At 39.8% G+C, this 20535-nt stretch overlaps 1 protein-coding gene and 1 pseudogene across 2 annotated transcripts in view; one reads left to right on the plus strand and one right to left on the minus strand.

The window, feature by feature from the left end:
* Positions 1-3869: 3869 nt before the first annotated feature.
* On the minus strand, positions 3870-3992 carry LOC111558882 (annotated as a pseudogene).
* A 4269-nt stretch (positions 3993-8261) lies between these two features.
* YIPF6 (Yip1 domain family member 6) overlaps positions 8262-20535 on the plus strand; it is a 41175-nt gene continuing 28901 nt past the window's right edge. Inside the window, exon 1 of one of the 2 annotated variants that reach the window (XM_023248889.2) lies at positions 8262-8569. In XM_023248889.2, coding sequence (XP_023104657.1) covers positions 8513-8569 — 57 coding nt within the window. In that variant the 5' untranslated portion in view covers positions 8262-8512. Of the gene's footprint in view, positions 8604-20535 lie in introns of both variants that reach the window. The other variant, XM_023248890.2, reaches the window with a different exon arrangement.

Here is a 20535-nt window from a genome sequence, read left to right on the forward strand (position 1 = left end):
ACATATAATAATCTTCTTCTAGGCAGTGGGGTGAGTGAATGGACTTACAAAATGTGTGTGATCACCCAGCAGCATTAACCAGTCTATAAAAGCTTTGTGGTCATTTTAAGTGAGACCAGTCAGCATAGTTGCATTCTTTACTCCAAGCACACTTAGCCAACTGTGGCAGACACCAAGTAGATAGGGCTAGACTTTTGCCACATAAGTATGATGAAGTAAAACAGGGGCAAGGGAGCTTAGAGTTTCCAAAGGAGTGAGTGTAGCGATCATCAATGGAGTTTAAACTGAATAAGTAGGGAAGAGAGAACATCAGTGGGATGTGAGACAGTGAAATATTCGTAGATTAATGAATTCTAAGTCCCAACAAAGCAAAGAGTAGCAAGTGTGAGGTGGTTTTGTTTTTCCCTGAGCTTGTTTCTTGCTCGTCTCATATACATTAAAGCAGCGGGTTTTTCTAAGAATTCACACATAAACAGAGGTAGGAAATAATTTGGAAATCTGAAGAATTTGCTATATTTTAAGTTCTCATACAAGTAGCTCAAATATTAGTGGATTACGTATGCATCCTTATGGACTGTAAGATCTAGGAAAATCAGTGACCTCTGCCCCACTTTGTCATGCCCACTCCCACCATTTTCCTTTCCCAACCTTCTTATAGAGGAAGCCTACTTTAAAATTATTCCAAGTGGTGTTTCTCATGTGGCAGTTTATGTAAAGAACGGAAGTGATGCTGCTCCATACTCCTCAGAGCGTTCTTTCCTTTCCTATGCTTCCTCCTCCTTTCCTTCTTTGCAATCTTTCTTTTTGAAAAAGAGATGTTGGGGAAGGGTGGAAAAAGAAATACTTAGTCCAGCAGACACACTTCTCTTTGCTCTGTGTGTAATTTTAAGGAAAGTCTAGTTGCAAAAGTTTTGTTCGTTTTTGAAAAATACAGTTTTCATGGGGTGCCTGGCTGGAGCATGTGGTTCTTGATGTTAGGGTTGTGGGTTCAAGTCCCACGTTGGGCGTAGAAATTACTTGAAAATAAAATCTTAATAAAAGAGAGAATTACACTTTTCAGATGAACTTACTCAGAAAAAACACTGACTAGACATTCTACATTTTTAGTTCTTTTTGTCCACTGAGCCTAGAAATTCTCCCACAGTAGCCCCATGTCCTCTTTCTTCCTAGCAACAAAAGAGGAGCACATTGCTGCTAAGAAGACAGTGAAGGACAAGAAAAAGAGAAAGAAGGAATAACCAAAGGAGGTAATGGAAGAAACACCTCTCCTTGGCTAATGAGATACTAACACTCATCACTTAATTTATCTGCTTTACATTCCACTTCTCAGTTTCCCCCAACTCCTTGACCTGACATTTGCTGACAGAGTAGTTTTATGTCACCTTACAATGGTCTAAGCCCAAAACTTCCCATCTCAATATCCCATCCATTGCCCTTGTTCTCTCCAATCCCTCACTGGCAGTGTGGTTCGATTTTCTTTCATTTGAAAACAAAAGCATTCTAACAGATACAGGACACTTTGTGTTTTATATACTTACTATATATATAATATATATATATAATATATATATATAATATATATTATATATATACTTAATTTTTGACTCATAGTCCTTACAATTCTATAAGGTAGTTATTGTTATTATTTCTATTTTACAGATGGTGAGATTGAGGCACAGAGACGTTTAGTAACTTGTCAAAAGTCAAGTAAAAAGTACATGGTGGAGTTTAGCTTCATACCCAAGTGTTCTGGTTCCACAGTTTGTATTCTTATTCAATTCACTAAATTGCCTCTCTCTTTATAAATGTAAATATAAAAGATAAAGAAAAAATGAAAGCAAAATTGTTTCCTTGGCACTCCTACTGCCACCACTGCTTTTCAGATGTCTATTATCTTGTGTTTAGACTAGGCATCAACCCCTCTCTTTCCCTGCCTGCCTCACATCCTCTTAGCCATCCATTCTGCCAGGTTGAACCTGGAAGCACTTGTCTATGCTGTGCTGTATCTCATGATCTGTCATAGGCCTGGGGGAATCTCTTCTGTCATTCTGAATGTGCACAAGTTTGGAGATGCAAAAGAGTTAACACTCTACATAGTGACCCTTGACAATGGGATTTGGGAGCGCTAGAGACATGTTTGCCTCTTCTATCTCTCCAGAAGACAATTCTCAAGCCCATTCTACATGGCTCCCCAGTAGGATCTCCCCCCAGTTTTGCAGCTTGAAAACATACCTAAGTCATTAGACTTTCCTTCCATTTCTGCTTCACTCTTCCCAGCTCCCTACTAATGTTGGGGATCACTTCCAACATCAACATATATATAAAAGTCCTTGTCTCAGACTCTGCTTTCTGAAGGAAATGCAGAGAAAGAGAGACCACTCTTCCGATAAGAAATATTTAACCTTTTTTTCCCACACTGCTACTTTCTCATACACTTTCTCATTTAAGCCTCCAAAATCTACTTTGAATTTAGTGTTGATAGTATGTCTCCATTTTAATAGAGATATACTTATTCATATTTTACAATAATATTATTCATATATTACAATAATATATATGATGGTTCTTTTTAAAAAATTACACAAAAAATGAAAAGACAATCTTTAACACATGAGCTTTGGTCTTTGTCTTTGTGTTTTCTTCATTGCAAGATGATTGCTGCACCTCCAGACATCATATCTGCATTCAAGGAAAGAAAATTGGCGGGGGTTGGGGGGGGTGGCAAGCCATGCAAGCTGAATCTGTCTTTTCTATCTAATAAAGCAAATGTTTTTCCAGAAGCCTCCCTAAATGACTTTTGTTTTTTTCTCAGCCCAAACTGGATATGGGTATCCCTGTCTACAAAGGAAGTTGGAAAATTGGAGAACAAGATTGCCATGATTGACTTGAAATGATCATGCTTCAATACCTGGGTCTGGACACATTGCCAAACTGAATATAAGTGGAGTCTATCAAGAAGGAATAAGGGGGGGGGCTCCTTGGTGGCTCAGTAGGTTGGGCATCTGACTTCAGCTCAGGTCATGATCTAACGGTTCATGGGTTTGAGCCCTGTGCCGGGCTCTGTGCTGACTGCTTGGGGCCTGGAGCCTGCTTTGGATTCTGTGTCTCCCACTCTCTCTTCCCCTCCCCTACTCGTGCTCTCCCTCTGTCTCTTTCTCTCTGAAAAATAAATAAACGTTAATTTTTTTTAAAAAAAAGAAGGAATAAGGGAAAATGGATATTGTTGAGGCAATTGAATCTTGCCTTCATTAATATTTATATTTAACACAAGTAGTGGCTACTTTTTTTCATTTAATATATCATGAACATCTTTATATGTCAATACACAAAGATCTATCTTTTCTTTTCTAAACAATACCTGCTGAAATGTTTAGGCATGAAGTATACTAATGTCTTTACTTTGAAATGTATAAAGAATGAAGTAAATGATGCATGAAGAGGTTTGTTGGATGGACAGATGGACAGAGATGTAATAAGGCAGAAATAGCAAAATGTGAATTGTAGAAATCTAGGTGGTGTGTATATGGGTGGTCACTGTACTATTCTTTCAACTTTTAAAAATATATTTGAACATTTTCATAGCAAAATTTTGGGGAAAGTATTAACCTAATTGAATAGTACAAATGTACAGGTATTACAAAATAAATCGTAGGGGCACCTGGGTGGCTCAGCTGGTTAATCTCTGACTTCAGCTCAGGTCAAGATCTCATGGTTTGTGAGTTTGAGCCCTGAATTCCTCTCTACTGTCAGTACAGAGCCTGCTTCAGATCCTCTGTCTCCCTCTCTCTCTGTCCCTCCCCCACTCTTGCTCTCTTCAAAAAAAAAAACATTTTAAAAAACGAAAAGAAAAAAATAAAAATAAATTGTAAAATTATTTCTTTTTTTATAAAATTACAATTAGGACACATGCTAAGTGTGTGAATGTAGTTTTATTATTAAACTGATAAGAACAGATACTACACTTGATCTTAGCCAAAAGGCCGAGAAGCGATGTAGTTTTATTATTAAAACAATCAAATGTCAGAGGATCCATGGTTTGAAAGAGAATAATTCATGTTGGTATACACAATTATAAATGTTGCTGGATTATGATTATAACTGAAAAAATATATATATATCATGGCGATTCTTATTCTGTGAGTTATTTATGCCCTTTACATCGTTTTACCTTAAGAGGTACTCTGGAATTTTGTGGAGTGCTTAACCAAAAATACAGAGCACTCTACTTCATCTCATATGAATTTCCTACCTTGTTTGTTAAACAGGGAATAGGTATGTGTAGTCTGAAAGGGCACCCAGGTAACCTTAATACTGACTGAATCTGTAACTGCTTTATAATCTGACCTCCTCCTAGCCCAGGAGCAAGGCAATCCTGAGTCAGAAGTGCTGAGAAAGCACAGGAATGAGGTATAGGTTAGAGGAGTTAGATAACTTAGTTTGGAGTTAGATAACTTAGCTTGGAGTTAGGTGTGGAAATAAAAGTTAAAAAAAAAGCTTCAGGAAAGTGGGAAAAGAACAGACAATGGGGTAAGGAAGAGCTGGGCCAGGGCAGCAACCGGGAAAGAGGTGGAGGCAAACAGAGAGATTAGAGAGGGGTTTATTAGTAATTCTTCACAACAGGAGAGAGGAAAAACTATGTTTACACTGGGAAGGGTGGAGTGTTTATGAAGAGAAGTACTATACTTTGGGAGAGGCAAGTGACAAGAAAAGAAAATACTAAAAGTAGAAAACATGCCTGGAGTTTATAGAGCTGAAAGGTTGCTTGTGTGTTAGAAAGGGTTAAGGTGGGGTTTATGGCTGAGAGTATTCAGGGGAAACAATGGACTCAGAGAGTATGAGCAGGCTACCCCTGGCCCCAGAGAAGGAAGAGTCTAATTGCACTGTCTAGTACTTCCAGAACAGTGTCAAATGATGGTGGTGATAATAAGCATTTTTCTACTGTTCTTGGTTTAAATGGGAATGCCAGGTATAGGAAGATATTGACTTTTGGTTTGAGACAGATATCTTTTCTTTTCTTTTCTTTTCTTTTCTTTTCTTTTCTTTTCTTTTCTTTTCTTGTTGAGAGAGAGAGAGAGAGAGAGAGAGAGAGAGAGAGAGAGACAGAGAGAGCACAATCACTGGAGAGAGTGGGGAGGTGAGGGGCAGAGGGGAAAAAGGAGAGAATCCTAAGCAGGCTTCACACCCAGTGCAGAGGAGCCCCACTTGGGGCTTGATCTCAGGACAATGAGATCATGACCTGAGCTGAAAACAAAAGTTGGACGCTTAACCAACTGAGCCACTCTGGTGTCCTGAGACAAATGTCAGTATAATGTTAGGTATCCTACTACTTTATTATGTAGTTATTAGGTAGATATTATTATTAATGTATTTACTTTCAGGAATGAAGTTGAATTTTCAGCATTAAGATGATGGATTTCTCTTTATCATCATTGCATTTCCTGCTTCTTTTTTTTTAAACGTTTATTCATTTTTGAGAGACAGAGAGAGACAGAGTATGAGTGGGGTAGGGGCAGAGAGAGAGGGAGACACAGAATCTGAAGCAGACCCCAGGCTCTGAGCTGTCAGCACAGAGCTCAACGCTCCCACAAACTGGGAGATCATGACCTGAGCTGAAGTCAGGTCGTTCAACCGACAGAGCCACCCAGGTGCCCCTGCATTTCCTGCTTCTCCATGAACTTTATATTTCTGAGAAAAAACTTTAATTGATCATGTAATATTATTATTGTATTATTTGCCAGGTTTGATTTGCTAATAGTTTAAGATGTTTACCTATATTACCTATATTAATAAGTGAGACTGGTACAAAATTTTTGTTTTTACTGCTATCTTTGTCAGCTTTGATACCAAGTTTACACTGAATCACTAGAATAAATTGGTAAATTTTCCTTTTTCCTCTCTCTGGAAAAATTTATATAATGTAGAAATGGTCTGCTCCTTGAAGGCTTGAATGAATAGCCTGTGAAATCATCTAGCACGTTGGGGGTGGGATGGAAGGATAGATCTTTGCAAGTTTTTTTTGTTGAGGTAATATATGTATATGGCAAAAATTTCAAATTGCACGAAAGGTCATGTAACAAATAGCCCTCTCTTAAAACAAGAAGTAGTTCTCCCACCTCTTATTGCCAGTTCTTCAGTTTTTCTCCTGAGGCAACCACTATTACCAAGTTCTTGTGTAGCCATTAGGACATAGTCTGTGAATATTCAAGCATATGAATATACATTCCCTTCCCCTTATATTTTTACCCAGATGATAGCATACCATACAAATTGTTCTGTACCTTCCTTTTTATATATTTGATTGTTTTAAGTTTATTTTATTTATTTTGAGAGAGAGAGAGAGAGAAAGAGCAGGGGAGGGGCAGAGAGAGAGAGAGAGAGAGAGTGAGCATCCCAAGCAGGCTTTGAGCTAACAGTGTGTAGCCCAACGAGGGGTTCAATTTCATGAATCAAGAGTCGAATGCTCAATTGATTAAGCCACCCAGGCGCCCTGATGTTTTTTATTTCCCAAATTTTGTCCTAATGAAATTCCTTACTTCCTTTCTGAATTAATTTTGACCATTTTTCTAGGAAACCGTTTCCCCAATATTTTCTAGTTGTTTTCTTAGAGTTGTGCATTATATTGTCCTGTAATTTAGAACAACTAAAAAAGTTCTCCATACCTATTGGCCTAAATGTTGATCTCACTTCCACCACTTACAAAGTTTCTAAGCAACTTTGGGCATGTCATGTGAGTCCTGCAGCACTGTAAATTTTCATAATCTAACGGAGGGTAATGACTCTAAGTGTATTAAAGAATACTGAGTTTTGCAATTTTGCAAGATATATTTGCAACTAAAAACACAAAAATATTTCCCATTTTAAGAGATTGTCCCTATTCCACCCCCTTTCTCTACAACTTTTCCCTTTGACTTTTTTCTTCACAGCATATTACCTCCTACTCAACCCGTACCCTATTAAATGAGGAAAACTGACATTTTATTCTGAAATAATGCCTGGGTAACCTGAACACGGACTACCTCAACAATTATTTTATGGTCTGTCCTCTTCTTAACCCAGTGCCAAGGCCATCTTGAAACCACTAGCAAAGAGGCAGAGGGATGAGGTTAGATGGCAGAAGTTGGAGCGTGGGGTTAGGGAAAGATAACTAATTTTGGAGGTTTTGCAGGAAATTGAAGAGATTATCAATGGCCACAAGAAACTGGCCGGAAATCTGGACTGGGGTCGAAGTGGGAGGGATACAATGGGTGACGAAGTTGGGGCTGGGAAATTGTACGTATTCTCTTGTAATAAAAATGTTTCATATCCACTAGCCTCAGTTTTAATATCATTACCATCAGTACCTGAGCAAATATTGAAAATATGCCTGATCTGAAGAATTATGACAGTATTTAAACAAAACAAAACCATACAACTAGCACTGTACACACACCACCACCACCATCACCACCACCATTCATTTGGGAATTTCGTCCCACCACATTCCACATTCTTTCTCCTTAAATTTAAGACTTGATGCCTTTCTGGATTGCTTACCCAAAAATATAAAGCACTTCATTTCACACCCATCCCTACCCTGTTTGTTAAAAGCGGAAACCTGGTATTCCCATCCCCCAAAACACTTAGGTCTACAGCGTGTATCAAAAATGTATTACCTGATCTCATTATAACCTGGGGCCGTGGTAAAGTGGAGTGAGAAACACTGAGAAACACCCGGAATTAAGTAGGGAAAAAGAGGTTGGCACATGTAAGGTTTTTTTCTTTCTTTCTTTTTCTTTTTTTTAAAGTTATTCTTACAATAATCACTCTCTTTAAGACCTTAAACTTTTTTAGTATTTGCTCCAAATCGCTTAGCAATTTTGGAAGTTGTACTGGTATTAGCATTTTGGCCAATGTATATAGAGAAGCTGGCTTCGCCCCTCCTCCAAGGGGGAAAGGGAGAAAAGTCATCTTGTACAGTTTATAATAAAGTTGAGAAGTGGTAACTGGCTGGTAGCGGGGCGGGGCAGGACAGGGGATCGCAAGGAATCATTCAGGCAGGGACCAGGGCAGAGGGAGCAGTTGGTCTGGAGGGCTTGACTGCTTTATTCGGCAGCACGGAATCTTGAAATTTCTCTGCGGCCCCGGGGAGGCGCAGGCTTTTTCCGTGAAGTGCTGGCTCCGGAAACCGGCAACAAGAGCAAGAAACGGGTGCGTGGGTGAGGTGGATTAAAACACACACACACACACACACACACACACACACACACACACACACACACACAGGCAGCAGTGAAGCGATCTGAAGATCGGCGTTGAGTATTAAAGAGGGAGTGGCCTCAAAGAAGCGAGGCGAGGCGCGGCAACTCAGACCTCTCGCCAACAGCGACAAGGAGAGCAAAGGGCAGGCGCCGCCTGCAGTTGCCAGACGCTTTACGGTGACGCGACAGCAGTGCGTTGACGCGCTGATGAGCCGCGGCCTCCACGTCTTAGGTTCCGCAAAGGCCTGTGGGAGCGACCCGGGAGGAGGGCCAAGATGGCGAAAGCGGCAGAGTCTTCGGGGGAGCCGGGGACAACGTCGCCCAGGCCCCTGGTGAGCTTGGGTTCTGCGACGAAAGGGACTGAGGGTGAGGCAGAACGCCCTTATGGAAGTCGGGTGACGGGCTCCTGGCCTGAGAAGGCCGGAACTCCTTTCTCCCGGTAGGCCTGTCCTGTATCCTATGCCAGAACCAGCCCCAACACTGCACCTGCTCTTTGGGCTCACCGCTTTCCCCCTGCTCTCCTCGTTCCTTCAACGCCTTCTTGGGAAACTCCGATTCACTTTGCTTTCCCATACTCTGAGGGAAAGTCCTCATCCCGTACATTGTGTTAAATGCCAAGCTTTAGGTGATTTCTTAAGTATCTTAAGAATTTAGATGTTTCTGCTGTCCTTCATGTTATCAAGAACCTGTTCTTGTTGGAGTAGCATTCTTGGATTAATGATATTACTTCCCATAGAACGTTATAACTTGATTATTGATTTGTTCAGTGACCCCAGTAGTTTTGGTTTCATCCCTGCCCTCACTGTTGCAGCTCCTTGTAATTCTCTTCATGATGCTGTCTTGCTCCTGTTGTTACAGGGGATATGATTTCTATTGCAAGTACAAGCCCAAAGCCTGGACAGGTATTTAAGAGCAGAGGTTTTGGAGTTAAACTTACCTGGACTGGAATCACCCCACTCTGCCTCCTATGAGAGTTTGGGCAAATTATTTCATGGAGAATGTTTTCTTCATCTGTAAAATGGATATATAAATACGTGCCTCAGAGAGCTTTTAGGAAGATGAAATGATATGATTTATGTGAAATGCAGAACACAATCAGCGTCATGAACTAAGGATTGTAATTAATTCAGCATTCTGCCCCAAGATCCCTCTTCCAAACAGTGTTTAGTTCTATAGCAGTTGTTTAATGGTACATCCCTTTCCTCTGTTTTAAATTGGCAACTTAACATAGCAGAGAACTGAACTGGGAGTCAGGTGAAATTGCTTCTAGTCCTGCTTACTTACTTACTGACTACTTACTTATTACTTACTGATAAGTTACTTACTACTGCTTACTAGCACTATTTGTTCATCTCTTCATTCATTCAACAAATATTTCTTGGGCACTCCTTTAGGCACTGGGGATACAGCAATGAAAGAGAGTTGGGTAGGTCCAAGTTCTCATGGAACAATTGTGACCTTGAGGAAATCACTCTCAACACCAGTTTCCTCATTTGGAAAATGAGGATAGTAACTCATCACAGAACTAATGAGAGTACTAATGAGCTAATATACACACAGTGCCTGGTATGACATAGTTTACAGGTGTTTAGCTGTTTTTGTAGTTGCTGTTCTACCTCTCTTATGAAGTTCTCCACAATTAAATTTAGTGGTTCTGGTCATTCATTGCTCAATGTCTGATCGACTTCTATTCAGTAATGCTTATTTAAGTCCCACAATGTGCAGTGCACTATGCTATCTGCTTTAGGAAATACAGATGGCCTGCCCTTTTTGGTACTTACAGCCTAGTAAGACAAATGTACGATGCTAAGATAAGATAGTAAATCAGAGAGAGTTACATATAAAATATTAACAAAATTTAAAGGAAGATGCTATCATGTCTAGTTGGGATGACAAAGCAAGCTACATAGTAGAAGTTATATTCGAGAGGGCCTCAAAGGATGGGTAGGATTTGAAATTTCAGGTTACCATAAGAGCTATCAGTGATTGAGAACCTGCTATATGCCAGGATTGTATTAGACATCCTCCACACACTTTCTAAACTTCACAGCAACCATTTCAGTTAGTTGGTTTTTAAACTGTTTTACTTGCAGATGAGGAGATGAGACTCAGAGAAGTTTGACGATTTCCCTAGGGTCTTAGAACCAGTTAGTGGCCAGGCCTGAAATTTGAAGCTGGGTCTGCGTCTAAAGCCCAGATTATTTCCATTAATACTGCACAACCTCTCATGGGCAAATGTACAGAAGTTGGGAATTGTTAATGTGTTTATAGGGTAACAGATCATTTTGGCTAAAGCACAGGGAAGTATTAGAAGGTAAGCCTTAAAAAATAAGGCTACTGAATTAGGGAGGCAGTATGGAACAGTGGTTAGGAATTTGTGTGCTGGGGTCAAATTGCCTAGATTTGATTTTAAGCTCTGTCATTTAATCTCCCCGTGCCTCAGTTTCCCCATCTGTAGAATGAAGATACAGCAATAATACGCTCATAGGGTTGTTAGGTGGATTCAATGAGTTAACGCATGTAAAACACTTGGTAGTGTGCCTGGCACGTAATAATCATGCAATAAGTATTATTTATTCTTATTGACTACTGAGCTTGGAGGTGTAATAGGCAATGAGGTGCCAGTGGAAAGTTTTAAGAAGGGAAGGGCTTAAAATAATGACTTTGACAAAATAATAGAAGGGTTACCATGAAGAATGTCTGGAATCTAGACCAGTGAAACCAGTAGTTCTAAGAACAGGTGATTGCTACCTGGACTATAGCAGTGGTGGGGTCATGAAGTTTAGAGAGGCAGGATCCTTAAGGGTTTGTAGTGCTAGGGAGAATGTGTCTTACATCAGTGTTTTTCAAACTTTAATGTGCATAGCAACCATCTGGGGAATTTTTTTAGATTGCAGATTTTGATTTGGTAGGTCTGAGATGAGACCTGAGATTCTGCATTTCTAACATGCTTCCAGGTGCTGATGCTGCTGTGAGTCCCAGTACCACATGTTGAAAAACAAGGCTGTAGACAAATGGTGGGATAGTGATACCCTGAACAGATATATGTAAGAGGAGGATGAAGACCCTAAAAGTTGATTAATTCACTTTCGGACAGGTTCAGTTTGAGATATTGGCAAGACATGCAATAGATACCCAGCAGGCAGTTTGTCTAAACCCTGAATTTCAGGGCTCAGAAGATGTCAGGATTAGAGATGTTTGTTTGTTTGTTTATTATTAAATTTTTTAATGTTTATTTATTTTTGAGAGAGAGAGAGAGAGAGAGAGAGCGAGCGAGCCGGAGAGGGGCAGAGAGAGAGAGAGGGAGACACAGAATCTGAAGCGTAGCAGGCTCCAGGCTCTGAGCTGTCAGCACAGAGCCCAACGTGGGGCTCGAACTCAGGAACAATGAGATCATCACCTGAACCGAAGTCAGACTTAACAGACTGGCTTAACAGACTGAGCCACCCAGGCGCCCCTAGAGATGTTTATTTCGGAGTCATTTGCATAGAGTTGGAAAGACAGTCGTTGGTAATGCCTATCTATTGCTTGTCTGGGGAACAGGAAAAAGAGTTATAATAATGGCTTTAGCCTGAGGTCTGGAAGCATGTTGGTCCCAGGTAAAGGGGCTGGTTTGAGACCATGCCACTAGCCACCCTCCCTACTTCTTGAAGCCAAGCCTGTTTGACTGAGCTGGTTTCTGCTTGATGCTCCTCCACTCGTTGACTCTTTGCTCCAGGGTTTTGGTCAATAGTATAATTCGTCTGGTCCCAGCTGCTTTCTTAAGGCTGCAGTCCCTGGTTTTACTGTTTGTTTTTGGCCTTGCCTCTACCCACTCCCCTCGTTGGCCCAAGCCAGGCAGTGAAGTGCATGTGGGTTTCTGTGCACACATGTGCACATATGTGCATGAACCCACCTGCACAAGAAAAAGGGACATGGGATCCAAACTCACCTTCTATCCCCACTGAGAGGCTAGTCAGAGAGCAAGGTCCACTAGCTGAGGGCCTGGAAGTCCTGTCTGTCTTATGTGAGGCTGGAAGGCCACAGATCCTGGCTCAGCTCACTGAACAATGTCACTCATTCTCCTGAGAAGAGATATTGAGGAAATGTTGGGATGGGGAATAGGGTGGGAATCACATGGCCTTTAATGACTGTAGTGACTTCCAAAATCAATTACCTGGAGTTAGGCCACAGGTTAAGGACACAGTCTTCTACAAGGCTGCCCTTATTTCAGACACCAGCCACAGGTTTGGCTGTTCCCAGGACCACTCTTAATTCTGACCTACTGGCTACAGAGGGGTTCCTGTGTTCCCCCTCAAACTCCATACTTAACTAGAATGATTCACAAAATTCAGGACAGCACTATACTTAATATTACAGTTTCATTATAGCAAAAGGATGCAATCCAAACCAGTGAAAGGGAGAGATGTGTAGGGTGAAGTCTGGGAGGGTCCCTAACACAAAGCTTCCTTGTCTTCTCCCTGTGGAATCAGGACCCTGTTAACCCCCCGAGATATCAGTGTGTGACAATATGCAGAATATTGCCAATCAGGGAAGTGCACTCATGTATCCAGAGTCTTTATTGGTGTTTCTTTATGTAGGCATGATTGTCTGGGTCATTGACTCCTCCCCTCCTCAGAAGCCAGGTTTATATCACACGACTCAAAGCTTCAGCCCTCTAATCTTGTGTTTGGTCTTTCTGGAATGGTTAACCTCCATGCTGAGCCATCTCATTAGCAAAAACTGTCTAGGGGCCTACCATGACTTATTTGTTAGCTAAACTGTTATGGCACACCATGAATAACAAAAATACCACTCTCATTTGGGAAATTCCAAGGGTTTAGAGGAATGGGAGACAAAACCCAGCCAAATTCTTTATTATCCAATAGTGACAGAACTACAATAGACTCCCTGGGAATCTTGAAATAGAGCTAACATTTATCTAGCCCCTGCTGTGAGCCTACTACTAAGTGCTATACACATAGTAATACGTTTCTTCCTCACAACAACCCTGAGTGATGATACTGTTATCTCAATTTTACTGAGGTGCGCAGAGTAAGGAACCTGCTCAGTGTCACGTAGGTAGTAAATGATAGAGCTGGGATTTGAACCCAGGCTGTCTGGCTTCAGCAGTCTGCACTCTGCACTCTTAACCCATACTCTCCAAATCTGTATGTTGAGCATTGACCAACTATGTGTTAGGTGCAATGCTGGTGTTACCTAATTCTTACGGCACTTTGTCTTCAAGTGAGAGCAGAGCCCAATTTGGCTTCGAAGCTCATTCCTTCTGTACTGCCTTGCCTTACCCTAGCACTTGCAGGCAGTGAGAAAGCTCAAAACAGTTGTCCTGGACCTTGAAGTGTCAATGTCATAGTAGTGAGAGAATACAGCTTTGAAAGGGGTGGTTTACATGTTAAATGCTGAAGAGTATTCAGAGGGTAAAAGGATCCCTGTACTTCTTGATGATGAGCCGAGTCAGTTAATTTATGGGGAGGCCAGTACCAAATTACAAAGGATTAAGGGAGTGGGCGAGTGTAGAGCCATTTAATCAGGAAAGAGGAGAGGAAGAATAGTTTGAGGGAATGGCAAAAACAAAGAAGTGATGTATTTAAAAATTCTATTACAGGAGCTTTCAATATATAAACAAAGAGTGGTATAATGAACCCCATGTACTTAACCAAATTCTGCTATTCTTATTTCATATTCCCCACCACATTTTTTACTGGAGTATGATTTTTTCAATTTAATCTTTTTTAAACTTATTTTTTAAGTTCAAGTATAATTAACATACAGTGTTATAATAGTTTCAGGTGTACAGTATAATGATTCAACCATTGTATATACATCTCAGTGCTCATCACTGTAAGTGTACTCTTAATCCCTTTTGTCTTTTTCACCCATCCCCTCAACCAACCTCCTCTCTGGCCACCACAGATTTGTTCTCTATATTTAAGAGTCTGGGTTTTTTTTGGCTCTTTTTTTCTTTGTTCATTTGTTTTTGTTTCCTAAATTCCACATATGAGTGAAATCATATGGTACTTGTCTTTCTTTGACTTATTTTACTTAGTAGCATTACTTACCCCCAGATCAACCCATGTTGTTGCAGATGGCAAGGTCTCATTCTTTTTTATAGCTGAATAATATTCCATTGTACATATATACCACATCTTCTTTATCCATTCATCAGTTGATGGACATTTGGGTTGCTTCCATGTCTTGGCTCTTATAAACAGTGCTGCAATAAACACAGGGGTACAAATATCTTTTCAAATTAGTGTTTTGTTTTCATTGGGTAAATACCCAGTAGTGGAATTACTGGATCATATGGCAATTACTGGATCACTATTTTTATTTTTTTGAGGAACCTGTGTATTGTTGTCCACAGTGTCTGCACCAGCTTGCAGTCCCACCAACAGTGCATGAGGGTTCCTTTTTTGTTGGAGTATGATTTTTAACCTTGTTATTTTTAACTAATTTTATACCTATAGAAAACACAGAGAGTTTCCTATAGGCCTTCTCTAGTGTTAACATTGTATATAACCATAGTAAAGTGATGACAACCAGTAAATTAACATTGGCATAATGCTATTAACTAAGTTACAGATCTTATTTGAATTTTATCAGTTTTCTACTAATGTCCTTTTTTGTTCCAGGATCTTATCCAGAATCTCGCATTTCATTGAGTTACTATTTTTCCCTGGTTCCCTTAGATCTTTAATGGTCTTTTGTTGTCTTTCATGATCTTTTCTGAGTGTTTTAAAGCAAATTATAGACATATGACTTTACCTGTAAATATTTAAGTATGTTTCTCTAACAGGTAAGGATGTTTTCTTTGTTATCACAGTAACAAAACTAATAATTCCTCAATATCATCTAATCTGTGCTCGTCATCTCACAGTTTTCCAAAAAAAAAAATGTGTTTTTACAGTTTGTCCGAATCAGGACCTAAAGGTCAGCAAATTGCATTCAGTTAATAAGTCTCTTAAGTCTTTCTTAATATGTAAATGTTCTCCTGTTTTTAATGCAATTTATTTGTTTAAATTTAGTCATTTGTCTTCTGGAATTCTCCACTTTCTGTATTTGGCTGATTATATCCTCATAGTGTTTTTAGTATGTTCCTCTAGCCACAGATTTTCTGTAAACTCTAAGATTATATTCAGGTTCATTTTGGCTGGAGATGGGGCAAGAATAAAAAAACTTAGGTGGCCCCTAAAATTAGGAATGTTTGTTTTTTAACTATTCATTAAGTTTCAAAATATACCAGAGTACAATAGTAAAATATACCTTCATGTACCCAACCTTCAATACTTATCAATTTATGGCCTATCTATCCACTTCCTATCTATACTATTTGGAAGCAAATCTCAGGCATCATTACATTAGTAAATATTTAATACATGTCTCTAAAAGAAAAGGATTCTGTTTTTAAAGAACATAACTATAATATCATTGGTACATCTAAAAAATTAGTAAACTTCTAATATCAAATATCCTGTCAGTATTCAAATTTCCAATTATCTCCTAAATGTCGTATTTTTAGAATTTAAAATCTGGCCTAGGGGCGCCTGGGTGGCTGAGTCGGTTGAGTGTCCAGCTTCAGCTCAGGTCATGATCTCATGGTCCGTGAGTTCGAGCCCTGCATCGGGCTCTGTGCTGACAGCTCAGAGCCTAGAGTCTGCTTCGGATTCTGTCTCCCTCTCTCTCTCTGCTCCTCCCCCACTCACAATGTCTCTCTCTCTCTCTCTCTCTCTCTTTCTCTCTCCCCAAAAATAAATAAACATTAAAAATTTTAATCTGGCCCAATACCTATTTTATTAATAAGGTTTTATTGGAATATAGCCACACTTAATTGTTTATGTATCATCTCGGACTGCTTTCATGCTGTAACAGCAGAGTTGAGTAGTTGTAACAGAATCTACATGACTCTCAAAGTCTAAAATATTTACTTTTGGGGCCCTTTATAGAAAAAGTTTGGGGACCCCTGCTTTAAGCAATCATCTTTTAGAATAATTAAAAATAAAAAAAATATTTTTTATGTTTATCTTCATTTTAACCACTTCTGCAGATCTTCATTTCCTGTGTAAATCCAAATTTCCTTCTGATATATTCCTGAAGATCTTTCTTTTTTTTTTCAGGAGTAGAATTCAGTGATTCATTGCTTACATAATACCCAGTGCTCATCACAACAAGTGCCCTCCTTTTTAGAAAGAAAAAAAAAATTAATGTTTATTTACTTTTGAGAGAGACAGGGAGACCGCACAAGCAAGGGAGGGGCATAGAGAGAGGGAGACATGGAATCCGAAGCAGGCTCCAGGCTCTGAGCTGTCAGCACAGAGCCTGATGCAGGGCTTGAACTCACGAGCTGTGAGATCATGACCTGAGTTGAAGTCGGGCGCCCAACCAACTGAGCCACCCAGGCACCCCAACAAGTACCCTCCTTAATACCCTTCACCCACCTAGCCCATCTCCCACCCACCTCCCTCCATTAACCCTCAGTTTGTTCTCTACTTTTAAGAGTCTCTCATGGTTTGCCTCTCTCTCTCTCTTTTTCCCTTTGCTCATTTGTGTTGTTTCTTAAGTTCCACATATGAGTGAAATAATATGGTATTTGTCTTTCTCTGACTGACTTATTTTGCTTAGCATAATACACTGTAGCTCCATCCACATCATTGCAAGTGGCAAGATTTCATTCATTTTGATGGCTGAATAGTATTCCATTGTACATATATACCATATTCCTAAAGATCTTTTTTTTTAACATTTCTTGTGCAACTTTTGCTTATCTGAAAAAAGTCTTTATTTTCCCTTCATTTTTGATAGCTGTTTTTGCTGGGTTTTCTGGGTTGACCGTGTTTTCAGCATTTTAAGGGTGTCTCCATTTTTTTCTGGCTTGTGTAGTTTTGGGTGAGATGTCTGTTACTGAAATTTTTCCTCTGAATGCAATGTCTTTTTGTCTCTGGCTGGCTTCAGGATTTTTTGTTTTGTTTTGTTTTTAGTAGTTTGAATGTGTTTAGGTTTGTAGATTTTGGGTTTTGTTTTGTCTTTAAGTATTTATCTTGAGTGGGGTTCTCTGGGCTTGGATCTATCAGTTGATGTCTTTTATTATTTTTGGAAAATGTTCACCCATTATCTTTTCAAATATTTCTTCAGGCACATTTTCTCTCTCTTGTTCTAGGATTCCAATTATATACATATTAGACCATTACTATTGACCCACAGCTCTTGGATGCTTATTCTGTTTTGGGTTTTGTTTGCTTTTTCCATTCTTATTGAGATATAATTGACATAGTAACACTGTATAAGTTTAAGGTGTACAACAATGATTCATATGTTTTTTTTAAATCTTCTGTTTTTGTTTTAGTCTGGATAATTTTCACTGACCTATTACTGATTTTCTTTGGCTGTGTCGAGTCTATGGATAAAGTTGTCAAAGGCATTCTTCATCTATTACTATGTTCATTTATTTCTGGCATTACCATTTGAATCTAACAGTTTCCATCTCTTTGCAGAAGTTCACCATCATTTATTTGTGCATATACCTTTTCTACTAGAGCATTTAACATATTTATCATAGTTCCTCTTAATTTTTTTCTGATAATTATAACATCTAGGTCATCTCAGAGTCTGTCCTGTCATAGTGGGTTGTTTTTTCATTGTGGGGGGTGTAATATTTTTTATTGAATGCTGGCCATCGTGTATAGAACAGTAGAGACGGCCTGGAAGTAGTGCATCTTTTCTTCCAAGTTTTTACTGTGGGGATTAAGTCAGTCTAGTCAGGAGTTGAACGGTGTTTGGATTTTATCCTTGCAATAGGAACCTTCAATCTGTCACCAGCTTCAAATTCCTCTTCCACTACATTGTGCTTAGGGTGGGTGCTAGATCGTCCTGGTGTTTTTCTTAATGTCCCTGTTCTATGCTCAGATCTGTGCATTTTCCCTTTGCCCTTGCATAAAATAGTGGGTCTTTCTCTAACCTCTAGCCCCTCCCCTAGCAGTAGACTGCTATTGGTTTTGACTCCACACTTAGCAAGCCTGGGAGAAGGGATTATTTGCTGTCTTGGTCCAGCCTCAGCCTTAGGTAGTTCATGTGTCCCTGTTTCTCCCCCAGCTGAAGGACACTGTAGTGGTCTGGCTTCAGGATGTTTTCCTATCCCTCTCCCAGAAGTAGAGACATTTGTCTTTCCCTTTCACCATGCACAGTAGGCCTTCACCTGTGCCCTGGAGACAGCAGGGTTCTCTTAGTAGCTCTAAGGCTCCTGTTCTGTAGGGGAGAAGGGCCTGAGCAGGGGCTCTTTGCTTTTCTCAGAATTGGCAGCTGCTCCCTTCCCCAGCACCAAGACCCAGTGGAAGTCTCTGGTGTAGAGCCCACAAGTGGGTGTGAACTCCCCTCGTGTCTGATGCATCCAGGGGCCCTGTACTCACATACTAGTCCATGCTTGGCCTTTGGCAATTCCTTTTAAGTTTTCGCTGAATTCTTAAGCATCTGTGTGATATCTAGTGTCATTGTTTTATATTTTGCTGCACTGTGCAATGTAGTGCTCATGTCCCATCTTTTCCTGGAAGCATCTCTCCTTCCTTAGATTTTATTCAGGCTACTTGGTTGCCCTACAACCTCAACTGTCTGATGGGTTTAAGAAAAGTTATGATTTTGTAGTTTAACTTTTCCTCATTGTTCTAGTGGTAGGGGTATTCTTTCTAGCTTTCTGTATCCTACTCACAAGTCAAATTCAGTGTTCTAAAGTCACTTGAAATAGTTGGCTCTCTGTGTAGTTGTGCATTTAATTCAACGTACAGTAGATTCATTTGTTTCATTTTTCTTTCAGTTTTAAGGACTTCTTTTAAATTTTTTTAAAAAAATTTTAAACGTTTATTTATTTATTTATTTTTTTTTTTAAATTTTTTTTTCAACATTTATTTATTTTTGGGACAGAGAGAGACAGAGCATGAACGGGGGAGGGGCAGAGAGAGAGGGAGACACAGAATCGGAAACAGGCTCCAGGCTCTGAGCCATCAGCCCAGAGCCCGACGCGGGGCTCGAACTCACGGACCGCGAGATCGTGACCTGGCTGAAGTCGGACGCTTAACCGACTGCGCCACCCAGGCGCCCCACGTTTATTTATTTTTGAGAGAGACGGAGACAGAGAGACAAAGTGCAAGCAGGGGAGGGGCAGAGAGAGAGGGAGACACAGAATTCGAAGCAGGCTCCAGGTTTTGAGCTGTCAGCACAGAGCCCAACACAGGGTTCGAACTCACGAGCTGTGAGGCAAAGTCAGACGCTTAACAGACTGAGCTACCCAGGTGCCCCGGACTTCTAAATTTTAACTTTGTTTCATGATTATGTGAACTATTTATATGACTTCAAGTCCTATATATAGAACTACTTGTATTTGCAGAAGCCTAGCTTCTCTATCTCCTCTACCTTATTCTCTCCTTTCCTTAATGGAAGCCTCTTTTAAAAAAAATCATATGACTTATTTCTTACATTATGTATGACTTAAATTATACTGCATGATTTATTTCTTATACATTTCTTACATTTAAAAGTAACATTCACATGTGAGTGTGTGTGCGTGTGTGTGCATTGAGCGCCTTTATAGCCTCTACTTTCTTAAATGAATGGCAGCATATCATAAAAACTTTTCTCCACATTGTTTTTTTATTCAATACTCCATAAATAGTTCTTTAGAGATACTCCCATTCCTTCTTATAGATGCACAGTGCTCCATTATGTGAATACATCATACTTTGTTCAGCTAGTTCTATGTTGATGGATGTTTAGGTTATTCTCAGGTTTTTGCTCTTACAAGTAACGTTATAATAAACAGCTTTGTGTATATGTTCCTTTTGGAACAATGGAGTAGTATTTTTGCTACTCTATCTTTAGTCTCCTAAAAGTGGCATTGCTTTCAGTGGATGATCCATATATAAATTTGCTAGGTATGGCCAGATTCATCTTCAGTAGAATGTAGTACTACTTTGCATTTCCACCAGAAGCGTGTGAATACTCTTTCCCCACAGTTTCACCTGCAGAGTATGTTGTCAAACTGTTGGATTTTTGCCAGTCTTAACACGTAAACATTTTTATTACAAGCAGTTTTAATTTGCATTTCTTTTTTTTAATTTTTTTTAATTTTTTAAAATTTTTTTATTATTATTTTTTTTTAAATTTTTTTTTCAACGTTTATTTATTTTTGGGACAGAGAGAGACAGAGCATGAACGGGGGAGGGGCAGAGAGAGAGGGAGACACAGAATCGGAAACAGGCTCCAGGCTCTGAGCCATCAGCCCAGAGCCCGACGTGGGGCTGGAACTCACAGACCG

Source organism: Felis catus, chromosome X, assembly GCF_018350175.1.
Source record: "Felis catus isolate Fca126 chromosome X, F.catus_Fca126_mat1.0, whole genome shotgun sequence".
Classification (NCBI taxonomy): domain Eukaryota; kingdom Metazoa; phylum Chordata; class Mammalia; order Carnivora; family Felidae; genus Felis; species Felis catus.